General features: G+C 42.1%; 1 protein-coding gene across 6 annotated transcripts in view; it reads right to left on the bottom strand.

Moving 5' to 3' along the window:
• Positions 1-16,763, bottom strand: part of RECK (reversion inducing cysteine rich protein with kazal motifs) — a 95,586-nt gene that overhangs the window by 42,742 nt on the left and 36,081 nt on the right. For 5 of the 6 annotated variants that reach the window (XM_053263462.1, XM_053263464.1, XM_053263466.1 and 2 more), the window contains 2 exons: positions 4,242-4,275; positions 3,225-3,422 (listed from right to left, as the gene is read on the bottom strand). In XM_053263462.1, the coding sequence (XP_053119437.1) occupies positions 3,225-3,422; positions 4,242-4,275 (232 nt within the window). Of the gene's footprint in view, positions 1-3,224; positions 3,423-4,241; positions 4,276-5,158; positions 5,169-16,763 lie in introns of all 6 variants that reach the window. The other variant, XM_053263467.1, reaches the window with a different exon arrangement.

Raw genomic sequence — 16,763 nt, 5'->3', positions numbered from 1 at the left:
TTGAAATTATTGAAGCTGATATCAGAGTGCTACAGAAAGAACCACCAACAGATGACAATATAGTGGATGGGTCAGCACTGGTGAGTAGTCTACCACTGCAGAGAACAGGAATAACATTTGATAGTGATGTAAAGGATGTGTTTCTCTGTGAAGTGGAGAGATATTCTATGACATACAAGATGTGTGATACTGTATTTTATGTGTACTTGCACAACAGTCTGAAAACGGGAGATGAGACATGCCCGAGGAAAAGGTTTGAGGAGAAGGGTAGCAGGAACCAACACAGCACCAAACTGGAAAAACCTTTTAATCTTCCTTCCTTACCCCATCTTGATGTATCCTCTTCTTGCATAAGGGCGCTCTCTCTCTCTCTCTCTCTCTGCCTCCCAGCCCCTTTGAATATATTTTGAAATTCCTTCCAAAAGTATTCCTCCCTCCCTCCCCCCAGCCAATGGGGGCACAGTTGCCCATTCCAACACTTGATTTTAATGACAAGCCAACCAAGAAGCAAGGAGATCTCAAAACAATCGGAAGCCCGTGCCACAAAACCAATCAGCAAAGGGGGAAAGCCCACCAAAATGGCTGAATGAATTGCACGAATCAACTTGTGCTGAATCGGGACAGATTTGATTAAACCTTGAATTAGTCCCTTCATTTAAGGGGTGACATGATTTGCAGTTGAATCCGCATATCGCCCCTGATTTGGCATGAATTGAATTGCACATCCCTACAAAGCATTGATGGATTCCTGTCCATGAAGTCGCTGACTCATTAGGGCCTGAAAAAATTAGGTGACTACCCTTCCATGCATTTACTGGGTGTGATATATCATCCTTTCATGGCAAAAGCAAGAAGTCTGCATGGCGTGCATGGAAGAAGTGTTTGATAACATGTCAAGTGTGTTTACAAAACTGAGTCAGTGCCAGGCAGTGACAGAAGACCAAGATCTTCAAATCTTAGACAGGTTTGTGGTAATCATGTATGACAGAAGTAGTACAGCCATGCATGTAGATGATGGAAGCCTGGAACTTTTCACACAAAAACAGTTAACTTATTTTGCTATTCCTCTCAAAACGGGCTGCATAACAGTCAGGAATAGAATGGGGCCAAGCAACTGCACGCCAACCAAAAACAGCAAGTCCTGCTGAGTGGGGATGGAAAAAAGAGAGAGGAACATGGAAAATCCTTTGGACAACACTTCCACTTTTGGACAACATTCCACTGGAATGCTGCAAGGAGCCTGGGAAATGAGTCTGCAAGACTGACTGGAAGGAAGGTGTGTGTGTTTCAAAAGTGGTCTTGACTGCAGTGGACTGTGCAGCCAGGAGCGTAGCAAGGTTGGAGTGGGCCCAGAGACAAGATTTTAAAATGCCACCCCCCCACTGAAGCTCAGCCCATGAAGTAAAGAAATCTTAAATGAGGCTGAATAGTGGTAACAAAAAGCATAGTAACATTCATTCATTCATTCATTCTCTCTCTCTCTATATATATATATAATCTCCTATGTGCCACAATAGAACATAATCCTAAATTATTTTTAAAAGGTTTTGTAAATTATGGACGATGCAAGTCATTTAATGGTACTAGAGAAAGACATGCTGTTCTGGTACCTCCAGGTCTTAACACTCACATCAGTTTCGGAAGATGAATACAACTGAAGGAAGCCCAGGTGGGTGCGCAGCTGGGGGAGTCAGTCATGTGACTTGCCTCTGGGGAGCCCCAAGGCAGGGGGCCCCCAGACAACTGTCTCCCCTTGCCCTATTATAGTTACGCCCCTGTGTGCAGTTGTACATGCTTGGAGTAGAAAGCTATCACATGTGTTTGTTTTCACTAATCCTTTAAGTTAACTTTGCCATTTAAGTACCTTGTTTAATTATTCTAACAGGTTTACTTCTGCTCATAACCATTCAAATGAACCATACAGTAATGTAAGCATTCTTAATGATGGTTAAGATATAATAGCTCAATTTCTTCAGAAACGTGTTCTGCTGAAAATTCTGATGTTCCATTCTATCAATTAAAATGTATTCCACACAATCTGAATGATATTTTTTTTCAATTTTATATAACTATTTGAATGATTCTGAAGATTTTAAACATTTAATATCATGCCATAATTATTTTTAGGTACAATATTGGAATTTTAGCCTCCCAATTGGATTTATTGTATGTCTAAACCTTATGACCTAAAGTTACTTTCAAAAACCATAAACATCTGACATTTCTGCCAGATCTCAGGTCCGTATCACTATGAAACTGATTATTTTTAACATGTAATATTGTAACACCATATTTATATTTAGCAACCATATTTCATTTCTAGCTGTCATTGAATTTGCGGGGAGGCACCTTTACTTTCGAGAACTATACATATCTGACAACAGGTCTGCCAAATCTCAGGCATTTGAATGATTCTGGTGGTCTTAAACATTTAATTGTTTGATGCCATATTGGATTTCTAGCCACCATACTATATTGGGAATTGGGGTGGGTGGGCGTGGGGACGCGCCCCCTACTTTCTAAACCCATACATATCTGACATTTCTGCCACATCTCATGCTTGTAGCCCCAAATGCACAATACCATCCACTTGCTGCCCCACTATATATAGTCCCAGTTAGTAACCTAGCAACTGTATTTTGTACTGCTTAGAAACTTCAGTAGTAATTGTTATGTCAGAATTGTTATTATGGCAATGTGTTGAATGTGGATGGCTGCCTTTGAAGACTTCTTGAAAATTATTCAAAGGCATCCCTCCATGTTCAATACATTGCAACACTCCTGTCTGGAGGTTACAAGGGCATGGAGAACTTATGGGAAGGCTACGTCTGTTCAGGAATGGCTGCAGCTGGTACACCAGACTTAATTGATGGAAAGTGCTAAATGCCAAGGAAGCCATTTGGGCTTCCAGTAATGTTTGATCTATCACCACTCCCAAACCGATCCTTAAAATGGAGTGCAACCCTGCTCAGATAAGTGTTGTTGCCTAATTGTCTTTATGAAGCAGTGTCAAAATAACACCAATCATATTTTTAAAAATTATAGTAGTTAAGCAAAAACCACATAAAGGATAATCAACTATTTCTTCACTTTAATTTTAAACACGAATATACAGAACTGTATGAATTAAAAAAGGAATTAATATGTGAATTATAATAGAAAATAATACTTATATTATAGATACCTCAGTGAGTGTGCAAAATTTTCATTCTTCTCATACTTACTATCTGTTGAGTTTCTCATAGGATAGGACTGTGTGTAGTTGTTCACACAATGAATTAACTGAGGACTAACTGAGGCACAGTAACTTTCAACAGCTTTTATTTGGGAAGGACCTGGAGAAGAGTCTGTTCGAAAGATTGCTTGGCAATATTCTCGGCAGTTTGTGTGATGGCCTGCGTAACTGCAACAAACTGATCCCACTGGGGAAAAATACACAGACAAAACAATAAATTTAAAAAGTCACAACTAGGGCCAACATACATTATTGTATTCTATAGACATATTAGCTATCTTGGATGTAAAGTACTATATTTATATTGGTTGCAAATTTGCATGTGGCCTATAAGTTAAAGGATTTTAGACAAACATGCCTGAAATGTCTACAGAAAATATTTTATACTAGCTGGGCTGGGTGCAGAGCATCTGCACCTCTAGTTTGCCGGCCCGCTGTCTGGACCTCCACTACCTTCTTCTCCCCCCGCCAGCAGCCAGGGCTGCCGCCTTCTCTCCCCACCCACCAGGAGCTGCCTTCTTCCTCTTCCCTGCCCTCCCCCATCTTCTTTCCTGCTGCCTGCCCCCACCACAGTTTTCTGGCCACATCCAGGTGCCAGTCATGGCCAGGTGCCCGCCTGCCGCAGCCCCCTCCTGCTCGTGGTTTTCTTCGGCCAGCAGTTTTCTTCAGCTGCCACCACGACATCCATATTCTTCCTCTCACCTGTCCCCATTGCTATCGGCAGCTGCTTGCGACCTCTCGTGAGAGCTGCTATTCATGGGATTAGCGATGGGTACATTTAAGAGAATATATATAAGTGTGTGTGTGTGTGTGTGTGTGTGTGTGTGTGTGTGTGTGTGTGTGTTTTGTTTGAGCTTCTACATTGCCATCATGCTGCAACATGCAGTTGTGAAACAGATATATCTTATAATCTTCTTATAACAAATTATGAAAAACACAGGAGAAAAGGGAAATGAAGTTGGGAAAGACTGAAATGCTCAAAAAACATTTTTAGAAGTATACTTACTTTCATTTCTGTTAATGCAACTAAAAAGTACATTCTAGAAACAAACAAACAAAAAGAGAGAGAAGCATTACCAAAAGCTAGCAGGGGGTAAATGAAGGAGGACAGGTATGTTTAGTATATTCACAACATAATCTAATTAAATTGTATCTACACATACTTAAATTATATGAGGTGTTTAAAGTACTGCTCAACAAAATGCACTATTTTTTACACATCCTAATTAAATAATTAAGACCGTCATGAACTACTACTAAAGTAAGGAACAATGCAAGAACAGACGTGACGGCTACAATGGAGGAATCAGAGGAAAGGGACATACAAGTTTCCACAAGATAGTAAAGAGACTTTGCTGCTACACGCAAAAAAAAGTATGCTGAAATCAAAAGCTGGATCTAGTGAAAACAAACATTTCTGAATAATTATATAGACTTTGGTCCCCCCCCCCAGAACTTGAATTTTCTTCATTCAAATTTTAACAGCCCTACTTATCCATACTAGAATATGTGGAGACTGTAGAATGTGCTGCAGAGGTTTTGAACACTGTTGGGGTAAAGCAGGCCCAGCTCCACCCGTTCCTGAAGTGGCTTGGTGAGCAGCTGCCCCATCCCTGTAGCCAGGGCATGAAAAAATGTGCCACCAAGAAATGTTTCCTTGTCCTTCCATGAGTCTAAATCCTGTGGCACACAAAGCATGCTATGGAAGAATTGTCCTCCCAGGGTCACAGCATCCTCTCATCCATTCATTCGATTTCTATACCGCCCTTCCAAAAATGGCTCAGGGCAGTTTACACAAAGATATAACAAACAAATAAGATGGAACCCTGTCTCCGAAGGGCTCACAACCTAAAAAGAAACATAGGACAGACACCAGCAACAGTCACTGGAGGCACTGTGCTGAGGGTGGACAGGGCCAGTTACTCTCCCCCTGCTAAATAAAGAGAATCACCACGTTAAAAGGTGCCTCTTTGCCCAGTTAGCAGGGGTAACTCTCCTCCTCTCCACCCGCTAGTCCTGCCAAAGCCCATTCTCCATGGCATGCAAAGGGCACTAGAGAGGGAATTCTCTTCTTCTCCTCACACCTGTAAAGGTTCTTCTTCACTCCCCACCAACAAACCGCCCCTTCCCTGCACCCCTTACGAATATGACAAATATTTATATACTGCTTTTCATTAAAAGTCCCCAAAGCGGTTTACATAGATATAAATAAATAAATAAAATGGCTACTCTGTCCCCAAAGGGCTCACAATCTAAAAAAGAAACACAAGATAGACACCAGCAACAGCTACTGGAGGGGTACTGCGCTGGGAATGGATAGGGACACTGTTCCCTCTAAGGTGTGCGCATGCTCACAAGTTTTCTGATGTCAACTTGGTTAATTTTAGATTCCCCCTCAGGTTGAATTAGGAAGGCCCCACTCTAAATGCATGTGTGCACACAGTGCCTTGATACTGCCACCCAGAACAAAACTCATTCTGCACAGAGATGGAAAAAATCAGAGGGACCACTGGATAGCACCAGCTGCTCTCCCCCTGCTAAATAAAGCAAATCACCACTGACCAAAGGTGCCTCTTTGGTCAGCTGGGAAACTTCTCCACACCTGTGCCTTTCCCTCCACACACCCTTCTTACCTGGTGATGGTAACAGTGGGAAAGCACCACTGCCACTCCTGTGATGCTGGTCTCCCCACTCCCCCCGTTTTGTTTTGTTTTTAAGCTAAAAAGGGCAGGAAACAGAGCCACTGGAGGTATAGATTTCCTGCTGCTTCATCTCCCACTCCCTGTCTTTTCAAAAGGCGGTGGGGGGGGCAGAGAGATTAGCAGCAGCAGTAGCATGAAGGGAGGAGCAGCAGAGGAGGCAGCAGTAGTCTGGGTGTTGCCTACATCTTGTTCAATCCATTGACTGAAGCTACTGCCTGACTGCAACTCAATGGCAGGTCAGCCCTAGGGTAAAGATCATGGGACGTTTCCTAGTTTATTTTTTTCCTCATTTCTTCAGTGTGTGAAAGATAATGGCTTAGAAATGTATCTTTGTAATATACTAGACACTATGCAATGCCATCTATTGGAACTTTAAATGGGTTGTCATGGCGTCCTCTTTTGAAGGAAAGTAATCTTTGGCTACAATCCCATGTTCACTACTGGGGGCTTTTGAACTCATATCTAGCAATTAATATATTTTTACTTCCCTATTCAGGTTTTAACTATCCAAGTAGTGAAAAGTAGTATTAGTTTTACTGTCCTCAGCCATAGACCTTTGCAAAGTAGTGAAAAGTAATATAGGAAGCTTCTGTTGCCGTTAGGTATAAGGCTGCTTCTGCTTGGGCTTTAGCTCCCAAATTCCTCCTAGTAGGGGTGTGCAGTAGGATAGTTATGACAATACAATCAGATCTAATTGTACCACTATCAGAATTAATTCTGCCACAATTTTCATAGAGTTCTAGTATATCAGAAATGGAGGAATTCATTCTCTATTGTGTTGGAGCTATGCTGGGACTGTCAGGATTGTCAGAGTGGATTCTTTTGCTGTACTTTTTGTAACTGTTTCTACCATAAAACATTTTTTTAATCAGTCCACCCATTGATTTTTAATTATCTCCTTGAAAGTCAACACATTTAATGCAACCATCATATGCTATGACTATATGAGTTCTGAGGACTTTCTGCACAGCCATTCCAGAGTTATACTATGGGGTACAAAAAGTGGGGTATTATTCTTTTTCTATGAAGGCAAGGGGCAGTTTCCTCCATATAAGGCTTGAATGATGGTCAGAGTGGGGGCTTCCATTTCTGTACTTTTGATAACTTTTTGTTATGAAACAAGCAATGTATAGCACTTTTTTAAAAAGTGCCTATTAACAATCAGTGAGTGGGCCAATCTTCTTGGAAAGCACACACACTCAGTGATATCATCATGTAGGAAAACCATGGCCAATTTGACAGCTTTCTGCCAGGCATTCTGGAGTTATTAATTTTTTTGGTTTATCATTGATCCCTATGGGAGGGATTCCAATTTAAATCTGAATTTCTGACTAAAATTCTGACACGATTCAACATTAAAGGAGGTGTTAATTCAGAATCTGAACATTCTTAATGCCAGATCATATCATGTCAAATTCAATACAATATTTTTTCTGGTGCACAAATCTACTTCCTAGCAGCCCAGCCTAACCAATTCAGCAACAGATTCTTTTCCCCTGGATGAATAAGGCTCCTATTGGCAGGATTGCAAGTCTGGGCTAATTCCCCTGTTTAGGTACAGAGCTCTGTTGCTCTGCTGCTGTAGATATCAGTAAAGTCTAGAGATGTGAAAGATGGGGGGGGGGGACTGGAAAAATTTGGGGAGTAGGGACAGTTCTTCATTTTTCCCCAAAGGACTTTTTTTTTTTAATTTCCCAAAAACTTGAGGGGAAAATGGATTATGAAATATTTTCTTTTGGAATTTTGAATAAAATGTTTAAGAAAAGGTGTCCAGATATATTCATATAAGGAAAGGTGTTCTGGCCTTTACTCTCCCAAGATTCTGAAAGAAAATGATCTATGTTTGGAAATATACCAGATAAAGAAATAAAGGGACATGAGAAAAGGTAGAGAGGCTTGTCTCAATACAGGTAATTAGGTTTCGTAAGTAATTAAGATGATAAAAATGAAGGATCAGAAGAAGCAAAAACTACAGATAGCGATACAGCACTTCTAAATGTAATATACCAAACATGATCAATGTTGTGAGCAAAGCAGGTTATACATAATAAATGCTCATAAAGAAACAATGTTACTTTAGCTCTGTAAAGGGCGCTAGGAAAAAAAATGCATGTATTTCAATCCCCCTCCCCCAGTTTCCAGTTTAAAAACAAACATACACACAGAGAGAGAGAGAAATCCATGTTTTTTTCCCCATGACTTCAAAATTTCAGGAAATTTTACATCTCTAGCCAAGTCCAAATCAGTTATTGAACCTGTTACAATGTGTTTTGCGGGGAAAACATTTAACCTTTTGAAAGCCTGGTAACATATACACGATATAATGATACAAAAATGCTACCAACAAACATCTAAATTGCATAATTTAAATGCTACAGCAAGGTATGCAAGAGGAAAACATTATCTAGTATTAGCAGATAAAATAAATATGTATGAATGAATTCCAAATGAGTCACAAGAAACTTAAACACAGCATAGTTAAGTACAAGCAAAGAACTGGAAGACAATCCTTTGAACTACAAAACTTTGCTGTGCAGAGCACATGCGCGCCACTAGCGCTCGTCTTTCTGAAAGCCTTGCAAGCGACGACGGGGGCAGGGGCGGCAGAGCGGAGCTCTGTCGCCCCAAGAAGATTTTAACAAGGAACAGCGCCGGAGGGGGAAGCGCGGCGGGGGTGGGTAAGTACTACCACCAACACCCCGCTTAAAGTCACAGTCCCCCCCCTTCCAGACCGGGGGGGACTCCGAACCTTGCACACCCCTAAGGGGCTGCTAGCTACCAGTGACTGAACCAGCTAACATAACCAGCTAACATAAGAACATAAGAACAGCCCTGCTGGATCGGGCCCAAGGCCCATCCAGTCAAACATCCTGTCCAACATAAGGGCCCACCAGATGTCCCTGAGAAGCCCACAGACAAAAAAATGAGGGCATGCCCTCTCTTGCTCCCCTGCATTTAGAGTATTTAGGGTATCTTGATTCTGAGGCTGGAGGTGACCTATATCCACCAGACTAGTAGCCATCGATAGACTTGTCCTCCATGAATTTGTCTAAGCCCCTTTTAAAAGCCATCCAAGCTAATGCCATCCCATGGCAGAGAATTCCATAGATTAAGTATGTGCAGTGTGAAAAAGCACTTCCTTTTGTTGGTCCTAAAATTCCTGGCCTTCCGTTTCACGAGATTACCTCTGGTTCTAGTAATGTGTGTGTGAGAAAGAGATTCTCTTTATCCACTCTCTCTGCTCCATGCATAATTTTATACACTTTTATCATGTCTCCTTATAGTCACCTCTTTTCCAAGCTAAAAAGCCCCAGGTGTTGTAGCCTTGCCTCATAAGAAAGGTGTTCCAGGACCCTGATAATCTTGGTTGCCCTCTTCTGCACCTTCTCCAGTTCTACAATGTCCTTCTTAAGATACGGTGGCCAGAACTGCACACAGTACTCCAAATGTGGCCACACCATAGATTTGTATAAGGGCATTATAATATTAACCGTTTTATTTTCAATACACTTCCTAATGATTCCTAGCATGGAATTTGTGTTTTGCCAGCTGCCATGCACTGAGTTGACACTTTAAATGAGCTGTCCACCATAACCCGAAAGGTCTCTCTCCTGATCAGTCACATACAGCTCAGACCTCAACAGTGTATATGTGAAGCTGGAGTTTTTTGACCCAATGTGCATCACTTTACACTTGCTTACAATGAAATGCATTTGTCATTTTGTTGCTCACTCACCCAGTTTGGAGAGATCTTTTTGGAGCTCCTCACAATATGTTCTGGATTTCACTACCCTAAATAGTTTAGGATCATCTGCAAATATGGCTACTTCGCTGCTTACCCAAACTTATAGATCATTTATGAATATGTTAAAGAGAACTGGTCCCAGTACAGATCTCGGGGTGGGGGGCACTTCTTACTTCCCTCCATTGTAAAAACTCTCAATTTATTCCTACCCTCTGTTTCCTGTCCTTCAACCAGTTACCAATCCACACACATTCCTGTAACATTATCTCATGACTGCTAAGTTTACTCAAGAGCCTTTGGTGGGGAACAGTATCAAATGCTTTTTGGAAGTCCAAGTATTCTATGTCAACCAGATCACGTTTATCCACAAGCCTATTGATACTCTCAAAGAACCCCAAAAGATTAGTGAGGCAAGACTTGCCCTTGCAGAAGCCATGCTGCTTCTCCTTCAGCAAGGCATGTTCTTCTATATGTTTAACAATGTTATCCTTAAGTATGCTTTCCATCAATTTACCTAGTACAGAGGTTAAGCTAACCGGCCTGTAATTTCCCAGATGCCCCCTGGAGTTCTTTTTGAAAATTGGAGTTACATTGGCTACTTTCCAGCCCTCTGGTACAGAGCCTGATTGTAGGGGGAAGTTACATATTGTTGATAGGAAAACAGCAATTTTACATTTGAGTTCCTTCATAACTCTTGGGTGGATGCCATCTGGCCCTGGCGATTTGTTAGTTTTTAGTTTTTCAAGGCAGTTTATTATATCCTCCCTCATCACTTCAAATTGGCCCAGTTCTTCAGCCTCCAAGCCTGAGAAGCTCAGTTCCGGAGTGAGGATATGGTCAATGACCTCCACTGTGAACAGATGCAAAGAACTCATTCAGCTTTTCTGCAGTCTTCTTAACATCCTTAATAATCCCTTTAAGGGTCCAATCACACACCCCCGGCAGGTTTTCTGCTTCTATTTAAAGAAGTTTTTGTTATCCCCCTTGACACTTCTAGCTATATACTCCACAAACCATTTTTTGCATCCCTTATTGTTTCCTTGCATTTCTTTTGCCAGAGTTAATGTTCCTTTCCGTTCTCTTCATTTTGGCAGGACTTCCATTTTCTGAAGGAAGTCTTCTTCTCATTCGTAGCTTCCCTGACTCTACTTGTTAGCCACACTGGCGTCCTCCTGAACTTGGTGGTATCTTTCCTCCTTCTTGGTATACGTTCTACTGAGCTTCTATCATTGTGGTTTTGAATAAGTTCCATGCTTTCTGGAGTGATTTGACCCTCCTGACTTTCCCTTTCAGCTTCCTTTTTACCAGGCCCCTCATTTTTGAGAAGTTTCCTCTTCTGAAGTCCAACACATCTGTGTGGACTTGCTTGGCAGCGCTCCACTAGCATATACTGTAAACCAAATTGGATCACACTATGGTCACTATTCCCAATGGCTCTACAACTCTGGCATCTCGCACCAGGTCCTGGGCATCATTCAAGATTAAGTCCAAGGTCGCCTTCTCTCTGGTTGGTTCCGCGACCAATTGTTCTAAAGCACAGTCATTTAGCATCACTAGAATGTGGCCTCTCTGTCACTACCCGTATACAAATTTTCCCAGTGTATGTGAGGGAAACTGAATACTCAAATCATATATTGGAGGGTAATTGAAGTCACATAATTGAAGTCATTTCCATCTATGATTTTTTAAAATCCCATGTCAAACATTCAGTACCATTCAACGGTACTGGATTAAATTTATTTTCATTTTGACTTTTATTTTATTTTATTTATTTATTTTATTTGTTTTATTTGATTTATTTATTTGATTTCTATACCACCCTTCCAAAAATGGCTCAGGGCAGTTTACACAGAGTTTACTTTTGCACAGAGTTTACTTTTACTGAAATATTCTTATTTCTCCAGATTCTTTGTAGGCTCTCAAATACAGTGGATGCCAGTGCTGTCTACTATGTTGGTCCCATTATTCGAAATCAGGACTGTCAAATGTACAATTTCATTTATCAAAACTATATCCTTTCCATAAACAATGTATTCATCTCCATGTACTGAAATTATTATAGCCAGACTTTGTACAATAATCACATGAGCCAGCCAATGGGGCTTCAAAAATATCTAGGACTCAGGAGCTAGCATTCACAGCTTTTCTGCTGTCAGAACTTCTGAAATGATGATTTCTTACTTGAGTACTACTCTTCTCAAAGACAGCTGGATTCATCCCTCACTTGTTACACTCAGCATATTGATCATACTGCACTTTCTATAATACTGGATAAGAAGTTTTGAGGTTTTCTGGCACAGCCACAACTAGGCAATATTGCACCTAACACTGGAGAAATCTGGTGAAAACTTTGCATTTTACTTTTTTTTGGTTATGTTTTAGTCTTTTACAGGTGAAAAGACATTTTTGTCACTCAGTGATAGGCTTCTTGTGACTGAATAGATATCCGATTTCCAACACTGAGTTTTACAACAGTTGTTTTCAATGTCGCTTCCTTTCTGTTCAGAGGTTTTCCAGGAGGTCTTCCAAACAACAATTTATTCTTGCTTTGCTACTATTAGAGTTGAGGGGAGTTCATCCTAGAATGGTATTTACAGCTACTTCAATATCATGCTGTTCATACAGGCAGCAGCATTATTTGGCTTTCCTCCGACAACTGAATCTTGATGCATCCTTTAAAAGTTGCATTTTTGCGGAGTTTTGAAAATGGTTGTGCAGGATATTCTGACGTTTTTGGGGACGTGTATGGAGAGACCCACACAATAAGGCACAAATAGGGCACAACCGTGGTTCAAGCACTTTTAGAGAATTGGGACTGGGAACTTTAAGAAAAACGAGAGCAGATCCCTACCTACTTTCTGCCACCCCATGAAGGTTCCTGCTGTGGCATCTCAATAACCCCTGGTGCAGCACCAGCACATACATGGCATCCGTGCATACATGGGCACTATTTGCGTGGTCAGTATGGTGTTGCTGGCCACACAGGAAGCTGCATGGGGCATTGGAGAGCAGGTAAGAATCTGCTCTCCTTTTTCTTAAATTTATTGGTCCTATTTCCCTAAAAGTGCTCGAACTACAGTTTGAACCACGGTTTGTGCACCTCCCAACACGCAAGATGGAGTGTGTGTGGCGCTACCTGTTTGGGAGTGACTTTGGGGAGCATCAGAAGCACCTACTACCCCTCTGAATTCCACTCCTGAGCACACTTCCTTTCTGCCTCTTGCAGTATACTTCCAGACCAGAGCTCTATCAAACACCGAGATAGACAGATAAAAAATTATTTTTCCTGCTGTTCTAGGACTCTTTGTCACGCCCTCGATCTCAGAGAGCGAGGAGGAAGGAGAAGCTGTCAACTTTTCAGCCGATGCAGGGGTGTCTGAGATGCAGAGCCCGGCTGTCAGTTTCCAAGAAACAGCTGAGGCAGATTCGGCTGATGATTCAGAGCAGGCACAACAGCCTGAGACAACAGAATCCATGACGGACCAATCAGAAGAGGAGCTATGCAAGCAACCTCCACTAACTCCACAACAGAGGCATATTACAAGACAAAGAACTCAGCTAGAAACTATCACGAGGAGTAAACACCTCTTGCAGAGGGCTGATAAGCCTTGAATTCCTGCCAGCTGGGAGCTCTCCTCTTGTACTATAAATTACGTCACCAGCTTTCTATTCACTGCTGGAAAGCAACGTTTGTCAACTTTTGTGTCGACAGCTTGCAGCCAAGCCCGATAAAGAGGAACTGTTCCGAGCCGTATCTTGTTTCTTCAGCTCCGTTTGGTACTGTGAACTTCCCTGCCAGGTGGCCAGATACTGACACTCTTGCAGCAGTGCACAAGAACAAGACAGAAATCTATCCACCAAAAAACCCATAGCAGCTTTTGCTCTGTAGTGGGGGCATGTGGGTAAATTGAGTTTATATGCCGGTTTTCCATGTGGCTGAGTTCTGCATGGATCCCCTCCTCTTTTTTAAAATAAACATTTCAAGTTGTTCTTGCACAGGCACACCAGCACACCACCACAAGAGAGCAATGTCCAGCTCTGTTTCCTTTTATAAGGAAGCAAGAATAGTTCCTGCCATCTTAGGGAGTAGGGGTGTGCAGAACCAGTTCAAATTGAACCTGGTTTGATTTGAATCAGCCCAGTTCAACCAGTTCAAGCTTGAACTGGCCCAGCCCCCAGAAAGAGGGAACCGGTCCAAGTCCAAACTGATCCAGTGAACTGACCCACTGAAGTGGGCTTCAATTCAGATCAAACTGGTTTGGCCCAGTTCGAGTGCTCTGCCTGTGTGCAGCAAGGGGGCACCTTACCCTTCATGTGGTAAAGTCACACAAATGACCTCCGTGAATGCGCGGAGGCTGGAACTGGGCTGCCTGCTGGACTGCAGTGTGGGGTGGAGTGCCAACAGAGCCACCTCCACCGCCGCAGAGCCATGAAGGGTAAGGTGCCCTCTTGCCTGCCATGAAGGGTATGGTGCCCTCTTGCCTGACCCCCAAAGCCCTTTTTAGAAACTTAGGGAATCCCACCCTTTGCTTGTAAAGAGGAATCCGTACCAGATTCCCCTCTACAAGCAGTGTATTTGAACTGGGTCCCCTTTACAAGAAGAGCACTTCTTGTAAAGTTTGAATTTGAACCGAATTTGGTTTGAATTTGAACCGAACGGCCTCTGCCAGTTCTGTGCACACCCCTATCAGGGGGCAGGGATGATAAGAGTGAAAAGCCCCTTTCCTTTCCCTTTTTTCAGTTTGGATTTTAAAAAAAAGTTTTTCCATGCTACTCTTGTGCTAGTACACCAGAACACTAGTAGCACTTGTGCTAGTACATAGAGAAATTTTTATTTGTCTATGTAAACCACTTTGGGAACTTTTGTTGAAAAGCAGTATATAAATATTCGTTGCATTCACATTTCCAATCTAAGTAGCACTTCAAAGTGCAGGTGCACTACTTTATGTATTTGTGCTTGTAGCAGATTACAGCCTTTGTCTCAAAGCAAGCTCACATGAGGGAAAGAAGTACTGAATCATTCTTGCTGAGCTTTCTAGCAAAGACTACTCCTAAAACTTTCCTGTGACTCTTGGTAGGTTCAAAAATGGCTACTGCCACTCCTCTCTATTACAGAGCTTGACCCTCCCTGGGTGGAAAACCCAGGGAAAACTCTCTCTCTCTTGCTATTTGAAAAGACCAAAAAAACCCACCTTCCATGTGCAAGACCACATGTGGGGGAGAAAACTGATAGCCATTGGCCAATTGAGGCATGTTTTGCACCAGAGAAAAAGGCTCCTTTTAGCCCCCACTTTCTCCTGAGTTAAAAATCCACTCGGATGAGGCTTATAAAAGCCTCATGTTCCTTATAAAAGAAAAGAACAAAAAGAAAAACAGTTTTATTCAAATGCCACAGACTACTTCCATCTGAGGTTTTCCCAGCTTTTACTTAAAGGTAAAAATACTCAGTAATTTACAAGAATACTTCAAAAACCAGATGAAGTTGGGGTGGCACGCTTTAAAAATCATGGTTACCCAGTTGCAAGGAACAGTTATGTAGGAAAATACAAAAACACAATTAAAACTTACAAAGTCTTTTACAATGCCCTGGCTGGATAGGCGCAAGTTAGTGGTTTTTAGCTTAGTTACATTGCCGATGAACAATAATAGACCAGTATCAGGGATATACAAAGCACAAACAAAAGAAACAGAAAGTCTAAACACAAAATCTGATTAAACAAAACTTTCCCTAGCCAAAACTTCCTGAAGCCAAAGCCCTGGCTTCCTTTGTCTTGAACTCACCTAATCCTGGATGAGAATTCAAGCCCCTGAAGTGCTATTTTCCAAGAACTGCATTTATCCTTCTGCAGCCATACTCCATGGCCACATGTCCTGCTATCCGTACTCCCAGCCTCCTCCTTCTGACCAAGGAACCTTATCTTCCTCCCAATGGCTCTCTAGGTCCCACCCACCTGGTGTGCTGATTGGCTGAGCTCTGGAGCTCACCAGCCTGTCAGTCAGGACAGCGTTCACTTCCAGTTAACTCTTATCGAGGAGGGCTGGCTGGTCACTACAGCCCTCTTGCGCAAAACCACTAGTGGTTCATTAGGAACCTGCAGCAGCAAAGGTGGATCAGCTCCACCCACATTATGTTGTGGAACATATAAGCCTACATCATTAAGGGGGGGAAATGCAACTGGGCTGAGTTATATATTTTACTGACACAGCAGTTTCTAGAACTGAAATGCATTTGATCCAAATTAATTTGGAAGAATAATATCTCTACCTAGTATCTGGGAACAACACCTTTATCCAGATGAGAGAGGGAAATGACTGTGGACTACCTAACAACTTCACTCCATGCCATATATTTCATTCCTTGTCTTCTGAAATTGAAAGGTTTTAAGTCGAAGAGCCATTAATTGAGGGAGAAAATAAATTAGTACTGCTCCTTGAATTTTTTGTGCAAGTCCCCTCTTTCTGGGGCTTGGCCAGTTCGAGCTTGAGCTGGTTGAACCGGGCCGATTCAAATCAAACCAGGTTCAGACCAGGTATAGAACCACAATGTATCAGGGTAGCTCAAGAACATGGTGAATAAGGAAGATATAGGTTGCAGCATATAAACTCAAGTGAGAAGTTAAAAAAATTAAAAAGTCCTGAAAAGAGCTTATGAAATGTCTACACAAATAGAAGAACTTATCTGGATTTGGGAGCATTGATCTCATGCAATGCTCTTCCAAATAATCAGAAATAGTCCTTATAACAGCAGCAAAAACTTTCTGCTAACACAAGGACACCTTTGGCTCCTAAACTATGTTCTTGCAGCCTATCAACTGACAATATGGAGAAATGCTTAAAGTAATATCGGTTTACCATAGTTTACTATGAAGTATCTCAAAGCATCTAGCAACTAGGTATGTGCATGAATGGCTCGGGGCAGTTGCTGGCGGGGCTGGGAGCGGTTCCTACTTACGAAGCAGGAAAGCAGCTCTGCACCTGCTCATCCCTGCCCCACCACTTGGCCATTCTCCAAACAGCCACGCAGGGGTTCCACATGGCATTGGCATGCAAATGGCTGGAGGACACACTGCCAGAAAAGCAA

This window comes from Hemicordylus capensis, chromosome 6 (genome assembly GCF_027244095.1).
Source record: "Hemicordylus capensis ecotype Gifberg chromosome 6, rHemCap1.1.pri, whole genome shotgun sequence".
Classification (NCBI taxonomy): Eukaryota; Metazoa; Chordata; class Lepidosauria; order Squamata; family Cordylidae; genus Hemicordylus; species Hemicordylus capensis.
This window is presented reverse-complemented; position numbering and strand designations above follow the sequence as displayed.